This window comes from Corvus kubaryi, unplaced genomic scaffold (assembly GCF_017639235.1).
Source record: "Corvus kubaryi isolate FWS band 111438036 unplaced genomic scaffold, C.kubaryi_AGA036_p1.0 37396, whole genome shotgun sequence".
NCBI lineage: Eukaryota > Metazoa > Chordata > Aves > Passeriformes > Corvidae > Corvus > Corvus kubaryi.
Window position 1 is genome coordinate 22,902,689 of NW_024581135.1, and position 9,689 is coordinate 22,912,377.

The 9,689-nt window shown below is 40.2% G+C and overlaps 1 protein-coding gene across 8 annotated transcripts in view; it reads right to left on the reverse strand.

The window, feature by feature from the left end:
- The window catches only part of TTN (titin), a 236,790-nt gene that overhangs the window by 18,844 nt on the left and 208,257 nt on the right, over positions 1 to 9,689 (reverse strand). For all 8 annotated transcript variants that reach the window (XM_042040505.1, XM_042040513.1, XM_042040510.1 and 5 more), the window contains 13 exons: positions 9,209 to 9,505; positions 8,517 to 9,104; positions 8,118 to 8,420; positions 7,693 to 7,989; positions 6,943 to 7,230; positions 6,556 to 6,855; positions 6,153 to 6,455; positions 5,685 to 5,990; positions 3,807 to 5,573; positions 3,415 to 3,711; positions 2,562 to 2,849; positions 2,169 to 2,468; positions 21 to 2,087 (listed from right to left, as the gene is read on the reverse strand). In XM_042040505.1, coding sequence (XP_041896439.1) covers positions 21 to 2,087; positions 2,169 to 2,468; positions 2,562 to 2,849; positions 3,415 to 3,711; positions 3,807 to 5,573; positions 5,685 to 5,990; positions 6,153 to 6,455; positions 6,556 to 6,855; positions 6,943 to 7,230; positions 7,693 to 7,989; positions 8,118 to 8,420; positions 8,517 to 9,104; positions 9,209 to 9,505 — 7,401 coding nt within the window. The remainder of the gene's footprint in view (positions 1 to 20; positions 2,088 to 2,168; positions 2,469 to 2,561; positions 2,850 to 3,414; positions 3,712 to 3,806; positions 5,574 to 5,684; positions 5,991 to 6,152; positions 6,456 to 6,555; positions 6,856 to 6,942; positions 7,231 to 7,692; positions 7,990 to 8,117; positions 8,421 to 8,516; positions 9,105 to 9,208; positions 9,506 to 9,689) is intronic.

Below are 9,689 nucleotides of genomic sequence, written 5' to 3' on the forward strand. Positions count from 1 at the left end.
TCGATAAGTATTTCACTTACCAAATGGATGCTCAGCAACTACTGGTTTTGATTCAACTGGCTTGCTGACACCAAATCTATTTTCTGAGCTTACTCGGAAACTGTACTCTTGATATTTTGTGAGATGACTGACTTTGATCTGTGTGCGTTTCACACTGGAATTTACCAGCTGCCATGCTGTTGTGCCAGATTCACGTTTCTCTACAATGTAGTTTGTAATGTCACTGCCACCATCATCTTCAGGTTCTTTCCAGGTCAACACACAGGACTCAGAAGATACAGATGATATTTCAATTGGGCCAGTGACGGGACCCGGCCTTCCTATGACTACCACTGTGACAGTAAATGTTTTCACACCAGCAGTGTTCTCAAGTGTAAGGTAGTATTTACCAGAGTCACCTCTCATACTGTCTTTTACAGTCAGCGTGGTTCGGTCTTTTATTGTCTTGATGGTCACTCTTTCAGTTTCCTTCAGCCTCATCTCCTCAAGTTTCCATGTCACTTTTGGAGCTGGGCGTCCACTGATTGGTATATCAATAGTAAAGGTGCTTCCAGCCTTGCATGTTATAAGCTGTCTGCTTATGTCACTGAGATCTGCTGTTGGTTCAATCTGTGGCTCCTTAACAATAACAGAAGAGAAAGCTTCCCTTGGCTCACTGTAGCCAGCATCATTCTTTGCCTTGACCCGGAACTCATATTCCGTGTTCTCCACAAGGCCTTCAATGGTGAAAGTAAGTTGCTTGGTTTGTCCAGCTGCAGTCCAGAAGTCAGATCCTTTTTGTTTCATTTCAAGAAGGTATCCAGTAATACGGCTACCACCATCATGATCAGGTTTAAGCCAAGCTAAAACTACAGAAGATTTGGTTGTATCAACAATATCTAGTCTCTTAGGTGGAGCAGGTTCTTCTGTGGCTACAACTGGTTCTGTTAATTCACAGGGTTCACCTACACCGTATTCATTTTCTGCTGATACTCGGTAATAATATGGCATACCTTCTGCTAGATCTGTGACCTTAAGGATTTGTCGAGTGCATTTTGAACTCACTACTTGCCAGCTACGACGACTTGCTTCGCGTTTTTCCACAACGTAGTGGTGGATACGAGAACCTCCATCCAGAATAGGAGCATCCCACATTAAAGTAATAGATGTTCGAGTCACATCTTTAAATGTAATAGGACCTGGTGGACCAGGTGTGTCCAAAACCTTGACAGTAAATGTAATAGACTTGCTTCCACTGTTGTTTTCCACAGTAAAGACATACTTGCCAGCATCATTTCTATTGCATTCCTCCACAGTCAATGTGCTGAATGAATCAGTTGTTTGAATGTCAGCACGCAAACTAAGATTAACATCTGCTTTGGACCACACCGCAGTAGGAACAGGCCTTCCAGAGAAGGCAATAAAAAGACGAATGCTTGCACCTGCTCTTACAATATGAGTCTGCTTGAAATTCGCATCAATATCAATTTCAGGAGCAGAAAGTCTGTCCACGGTTTGGACTGAAGCAGGAACTTCGCAACTTTCTCCTCTGCCAGCAGCATTGACAGCACTAACTCTGAATTTATAGTGTTCTCCTGCCTCCAAATCAACAACGGTATATTTAGTAGCAATAACAGTCTCTGCATTGACTTTCTGCCATGCTTCAAGATCAGCTTTGCACATTTCAATGATGTACCCAATTATTTCCATGCCTCCATCAAAAACCGGCTTTGTCCACTCTAAGGTTACGCTAGTCTTTGATGTATCTGTCACCTTTACAACATTAGGAGCACTTGGTGGGCTGACTGGTTCTCTGCATTTAATCAGCTTTGAAACGTCACTTGGAGGTCCAACTCCTGCAGTGTTTTCAGCCATGACATGGAACTCATACTCATTGCCTTCAATAAGGCCAGTTACTCTGTATCTGTTCTCAGTAATGGGCCTCTTACTGGATACTTTAACCCAGCGCATGCTCTTCTTTTCTCTCCTTTCAAGAATGTACTCATTTATCTCACTTCCACCATCTGACTCTGGTCTTGCCCATGTGAGTGTGATACTGTCTCCTGTTACATTGGTAGGCTCTGGAGTTCCTGGTGCATCAGGGAGAGCTAAAAAAAGAAAAATGTCATTAGAAAGACAAGATGGTAACACCGTGGATATTTGTGCAGAATGATATTTGTGCAACTTACTGTAAGGTATTTGTGCGATAACTGGATCAGACTCCAATGGTCTGCCAACTCCAAATTTGTTCACTGCAGAGACACGGAACTGATATTCATTGCCCTTAATTAATTTAAGTGCTGTATAGGTGCAAGCTTCACATTTATCTTCAACTAATGCCCAAGCAATCCTGCTGGTTTCACGTTTTTCAATTATGTAGTGAGAAATAGAAGCACAACCATCATTTGCTGGAGGCTCCCACCATAATGTGACTTTTTCTCCAGTGATGTTTGTGAATCGTATTGGTCCACCAACTTTTCCTGGTGTGTCTGCAATTTTAAAGGTTCACAGTTATAATTTGCTGACACTTACAATAAAATACTATTTTAAGAAAAGCATGCTGACAGTGCTTGGTGCAGTACCTTGTACTCTGATGGTAATATCTTCCCGTTTAGTGCCTGATGCGTTTTTGGCTTCTACTGTGTACACTCCACGATGTTCCCGGATAGCATCTCTAATGAAGAGTGTACTATATCCAATAGCTGTAGTTATTTCTATATTCATTAATTTATCAATCTCTTTCCCATCCTTAAACCATGTCACTTTAGGTACTGGACGTCCTTTGATTAGAGCTTTAAGTCTAATGCTCTCTCCAGCTTTAACAGTAAGGCCTTCAAAGTGCTCAGCACCAAATTCAATTGTTGGAGCAACTAAAAAAGGAAAATATAAATCAATTTCCATATAGCTAAGTCTTTTTCTTATACTCTTCTAAGTGTATTAATTATAAAAGTTTGTGATATATAGAATTATTTCACTTACAAAATGGCATTCTCTAAATAGCAGTTACTATATGAATGGTAAACTTATTTTTCCTGTAAGCACCCATAAATGCATCATATTAATAACCGGTGAAAAGTGCTGTTAAAATGCGGTGTTAATAGTATGCAAACTACCTGAGGCACATTTCAATTTTAAATTATTCAGTGCATCAGAATACTACCGTCTATGCTTTCTTTCCAACTTTGCTGCTGCTGCTTATGCAAGAGAAATGTAGAGTGCCATGCTTTTCAGCAATTAATTATGTATGTCTACCAGATTTGGGTTTTTAATTTAGACCTTCCCACCTTGGAGCACAAACATAAATGTTCTGAATTGACTGGGAGGACCTCAGTCACAACTTCTTTGCCCCTTGACTTCCCACTTCCTATCAGTACAGCCAGAAACTCTATCTGGCTTCAATACCCAAATGCAAGCATGTTAAGAAGAAATTCTTACCGTTTTCATCTCTGGTCATAATATAGCCTGAAGACTGTGAAGGTGGGCTGATTGTACCAACAGCATTTCTTGCAAGCACTCGGAATTCGTATCGGTCACCTGGACTGAGCCCTGTAACTGTATATTGGCACTCACTCACATCAGTAAAGTTACACCTGAGCCAACGGTCTGCACTTCCTTGCCGTTTCTCAATGCTGTAAGCAACAATCTTGCTGCCTCCATCACGCAGAGGGGGGTTCCATTTCAGGGTGATTGTTTCCCTAGTGACATCAATGTAATCAGGAGTACCAGGTGGGTCTGAAAGGAAAATAATGAAGATTTATTTTTATTACTGCTCACCATAATCTACAAGAACAGAATTTTCTTGGAAGAGTGATTAATAATTCACTTACCCACTGGAGAGACTGCCAAAGTAAATTTGCTTGGCTCACTCGCTCGGCTTAGGCCTGCAGCGTTTTCAGCATATACTTGGAACTGGTAATCCAGGCCCTCAAGCAGTCCAGTAATCCTGTACTCTCTGTTAGATATTAATGCAACATTAACCTTCTGCCACAAAATACTGTTTCTTTCCTTCTTTTCAACATGGTATCCCACAATCTCTGAACCACCATCATAAACGGGAGCATCCCAAGAAATGCTCATTCCATCAGCAGTTACATTGTATACAACAGGCTTGCCTGGGGCACCTGGTGGTTTAAACTGATGCTTTGCCACAACATCAGCTGAGACAAGAGGTGGGCTCACTCCATATCTGTTTTCTGCACGAACTCTAAACTGATATTCAGTATCTTTAACAAGGTTTGGTACTTTGAAGGTTGTTCTTGCAGCACTTGAACACACCAGCTTCCAGTTCATTTGTGAGGTTTCTCTCTTCTCAATACTGTAGCCACTGATTTCTCCTCCTCCGTCATCCTCAGGAGCGTCCCATGACAAAACTACACTGTCTGCTTTGATTTCATCTATTCTTAAAGGTGCTTTTGGCCTGGATGGAGGACCAAGAGTGATTACAGTTATTGTGAATGACTTTCTGCAGACTACATTATCAAGAATTAAAGTATATTTGCCACCATGCTCCTTTTTCACATTCTTGATACTTAAGCTTATCTTGTTTTCAGTTTTCTTGTAACGAAGATGTTCTGTTTCTTTAAGAGGGAGGTTGTCCTTGAGCCAGCTCATTGATGGATTAGGTTTACCTTTATAGGGCAGTTCAGCGTGCAGGTTGTGTCCAATTCTTACTGCAATCTGTCCTCCAGGAATATCAGAAAGGTCAGCCTCAGGTGTTATTATAAGTTCTTTCACTGTAATGGGTCCAACAGTAACAGAATCACTCATGCCTTTTTCATTTTTAGCAAAGACTCTGAATTCCACAACAGAAAGCTCCTTAAGTTTGTCAGCTACAAATTCACAGCTCTTGCTTGTGCCTGCGTATGTCCATTCTTTCTCTCCCTGAAGTTTCTTTTCAATAACATAGTCTGATATAATGCTACCACCATCGTAGTCAGGTTTGCTCCACTGCAATTTAACAGAACTCTTTGTAGAGTCTTTCATGGCTAGGTCTTTTACAGGTCCAGGTACGTCTGCAGCTTTCACTGGTTCAGATGTCTCACAAGGTTCACCCAGACCGATTTCATTTTCAGCAAGAACACGGAAGAAGAATGCAGTCTTTTCTGACAGGTTAGTTAGTTTAAAGGTGGTATGAGAACACTTTGTTGTAACAGTTGACCAGGCCCTCTTTGTAGCATCTCTTTTTTCAACAACATAATTTGTTATTTCAGAACCACCATTGATGAGAGGTGGCTCCCATACCAGTGTAACTGTGCCACGAGAAACATGCTTAAGCTGCAGCTTCTGGCATGCAGAAGGTGTGTCAAGTACTTTTACATTCACAAATGATGATTTTGCTTCTCCAACTCCATTTTCAATTGTAAGAACGTATTTTCCTGTATCATTTCGTGTAACTTGAGCAATACTGAGTAGTGTAGATGATTCTGTGTTCTGGATGATGTATCTTTCATCAGTTCCAAGATTCTTGTCACCCTTTCTCCATGTGACTGTTGGAGGAGGTCTTCCCTTGAATGGAATCATTATTTCCACATCTTCACCTGCTTTAGCAACAACAGATGTCCGAAGAGCAACATCCAGATCAATCTCTGGTGCCACTGTGGAAATAAATGAAAATTAATAATGCATACTTGGCATGTAAAATAAGAAATTATTTGAAAAAAAAAAAAACACACAGAAAAATGATAAATCACAAAAAAGTACAGTACCAAGAATATCTTTAGCTTGAACGGGTTCCATCATTTCAATAGGCTCTCCTTGTCCAGCACAATTCATGGCAGATACACGGAAATAATAATTAACACTTGGCTGAAGGTGGGATACAACATACTCAGTTGTTCTCACTTCTCCCTTAGTACTGACTACAGTCCATTCTTGCTCTTCACCTTCCCTCTTCTCCACCACATAGTGGGTAATTGGACTTCCTCCATCATAAGCAGGTTTAATCCAGCCAAGGGTAACAGATGTCTTGGTTGTATCCACAACTTTCAGCTTTGTTGGTGAGCCTGGCTTATCTGTAAATGATAGTTTATGGGGGAAAAAAAACACCAATCAGAATCCAATTAATTGTAAAGAGGAAGAAAATCTGCCCTTGATTACATTGGTACAATCCCACCCTAACTACTCATTTTCCATTGATTTCTAACCTCTTGGAAATAATGCACATTGAATCTTACCAACAGGATCTGCAGCTTTGTAGAAGTCAGAAGCCTCAGAGAATGGACCTGGTCCAGCTGCATTGACAGCACAAACGCGGAAATGATATTCGCTGTTTTCAGTCAGACCAGTTACTTTCTGTCTGGTGTCCCGAATGGTTTCCTTAGAGACCTTGAACCAACTCAGACTCTTCTTGTCACGTTTCTCCAGAAAATATCCTGATATTTCACTGCCTCCATCAACAGTGGGCCTATTCCAGACAACCGTCATAGAATTCTTGGTTATCTTTGTGACTTCTGGTGTACTAGGTGGTCCAGGTGTAACTGAGTGAAAAAAAACATATGTCAGCAGATCAGTACTACTTCCAAATAATACACAAGACAATTCAGTTGCATAAGTTATTTTATAGAACTGATTTCTTACCAAATGAATTTTTGGCTATAACGGGTTCAGATTCCAGTGGATCACCAATTCCAAACTTGTTCACACCACGGACACGGAACACATATTCATTTCCTTTGATGAGTTTTGTTGTAGTTATAATGCATTCCTCCAGTTTTTCAGAAATTAAAGACCATACAACCCGACTTGTTTCCCGCTTTTCAACAACATAGTGTGTTACAGGTGCACCACCATCATCTGCTGGTGGGTCCCACATTATTGTAATCTTTTCAGCAGTGACTGTCTTAAACTGTATAGGTCCACTTGGGGGTCCTGGCTTGTCTGTGGAAGGCAGAAGAAAGAAGATGCTAAGTATTCATTACTGGATTATTGTTTAATAGTAAAATATAATTGCATCTCAAGCCATACCAAGTATCTGTACTCTAACGTGGGCTGATGCTGAACCCATGGCATTCTTCAATTTTAATTCATAGGTGCCACTGTCGAGTCGATTGGCATCCTTGATGAGTATAGAAGCAAATTCTGTTGTGTTTTCAAAAGACACTAGTGCACTGGTCAGTACCTCATTGCCATTTTTGAACCATTCAATTGTGGGTATAGGCTTGCCTGAGATGCCTAGTTTTAGCTTAACTGAAGTGCCTGCTTTGTACTTCACCACTTCTGTGTATTCTGGTGGCACATCGATTTCAGGTGCACCTTAAGAAAAAATAAGAATAAGTTAAAAACATGTTTATTGTAGCCCTGTATTTAATAAAATCCCCAAATAATACTACCTTATTTAATCTAATAGTTAAAGATATTTCATAAATACAGATCAAAGTAAAGAGAGCATATATTAACTTAAATCATAAACCTAGAGTAAGTTAGAACTAATCATATGAAGAAAAGACAATTACATGTATAAGTATAACCACTTGGATCATGGGCAGACTTCTCTTGCTCAGAGAATAAAGATACCAGAAGACTTTAAAAATGCAGACACAGCCAAAGATGTTCCCTACAGTCATGCCCAAATGCTCACAGTCACTCATGCTTCTTGAATCAATCACTGTAAACTAGCCTCCCATATTTAAAAGACCATAGATCTGCAAAACAGTACAGCCTTTAATTGTCCTATTACCCCAAAATTATATCATTATATCATTGCAAAACACTTACCGTATGTATCAACACATGTGATAGGACCCACAACATCTGAGGGATTACTAATGGAACCGACAGCATTCTTCGCAAAGACCCGGAATTCATACTTGGAATTCTGTGTCAGGCCAGATACTGTGAATTGAGTCTCAATAACATTGGTGAAGCTAGCTTTTGTCCATCTGCCATCTGGAAGATCACGTTTTTCTACGATGTATCCAGTGATTTTGCTACCACCATCAAATGCTGGCTTCTGCCAGGAGAGAGTGATAGAGGTCTTGGAAATATCTGAGGCACGAACATTTCTTGGTGGTTCTGCAGAAGGAAATGTAAGAATATTGCCAATAATTAACAGGTATTTTGAATATTGGCTTACTGTACAGAACAATTATCACAGGGGAAACAAAATTGTTGGGCTTCATTTTTTTCGAGGGAGTACATACCACAAGCATCAATTGCAAGGACTGGATCAGAAGGACGACTTGCTTTTCCAATGCCAGCTGCATTTTCTGCATAAACTCTAAATTCATAGATAAGGCCAGCGCTGATTGTGGTGACTTTGAAATGAGTGGTACGAATAAGGGTCTTGTTAGCCTTCTGCCATAGTATGCTATTTCTGTCTTTCATTTCCAGGTGATATCCAATGATAGCATTGCCCCCATTAGTGACTGGTTCATGCCATCCGACAGTAATACTCTCTCGGGTAACATTAGTGACCCATGGTGTAGAAGGAGGGCCCGGGGTAGCTGATGATTTCAAAAGAAGTGATTGTTAACAAAATTATATTTTTAACATCAGAGCATTAAAATATCAATGTATACCATGAGAAGCACGTTACTCACTGTAAGGAAGCTTGACAACCACACATTGCGAGTCTATGTGATCGCTGATGCCAAAGCGGTTCTCAGCTTTGATACGGAATTGGTATTCTTCCCCTGTTGTGAGCCTCATAACTTTGATAACAGTTCTAGCAACAGTGGCAGACACTTCAGACCAAGCAGCAGTACTTGTTTCTCTTTTCAGTACAATATAGTTGGTAACCTGACTTCCGCCATCATAAGCTGGTGGTTGCCATCTGAGTGTTACACTCTCTTCAGTGACATCGCTAAGGACAACAGGACCAACAGGAGGACCAGGTCTATCCAGCACAACAATATTAACAAATGATTTTGTGGTGCCACTTGAATTCGCAGCAGTAATGTCGTATCTGCCAGCGTCAGCAGCCACACTTTCTTTAAGGTTAATGATGAGACTTTCTGCAGTGGTTTCTGTGTGAAATCTCATGGTAGGCTTCAGTGCAACACCATCTCTAGACAATGTCACCTTTGGCACTGGTTTTCCAGAAACTGGAATTTCAACTTTTAGGTTTGATCCTGCTCGAACATATACAGTGTTATGAGGGAAGCCCTTCATGTCAATCTCGGGAGATTCTGAAAAAGAAAACATTTCCAAACCATTAGAAGAATGTTCCATCTTTTAAAATGTGAGTGCAATGGACTGTGTATCAACTTTTGTCTCATGTCAGGAAGCATACCTAATTGTTCTTTAACTGTAACAGGGAGCAGTAGTTCCTTAGGATCACTTAAACCAGCTTGGTTTTCTGCAGACACCCTGAAGAAATAGTCGACGTTTTCCTTAAGACCATGGACAACATGATGAGTTGTCTTTACAACTGCACACTTAACCCATTTTTGCTGTCCTTTCTCAAGAGCTTCAAGGACGTAGCTCACAATTCTGCTTCCACCATCATGTTCTGGTTTTAGCCATGAAAGAGAAACACTGTCCTTTGTGACATTTGTTACTCCTAGCTTTTCTGGTGGGCTGGGTTTTTCTGAGAAAAAAAGTGCAACAGGTTAAACAATATAGAAGGTATTTACTTTTTATATTAGCAATTACACAGGAACACAGTCTGGATCAAAAATATGTGTTTTTAAACCAGTTTGTATATTAGAAATATTTTAAGTAAAATCCAAGCAAAATTTAAAATTCAGGCTATTACTTAGCTCTTTTTTATT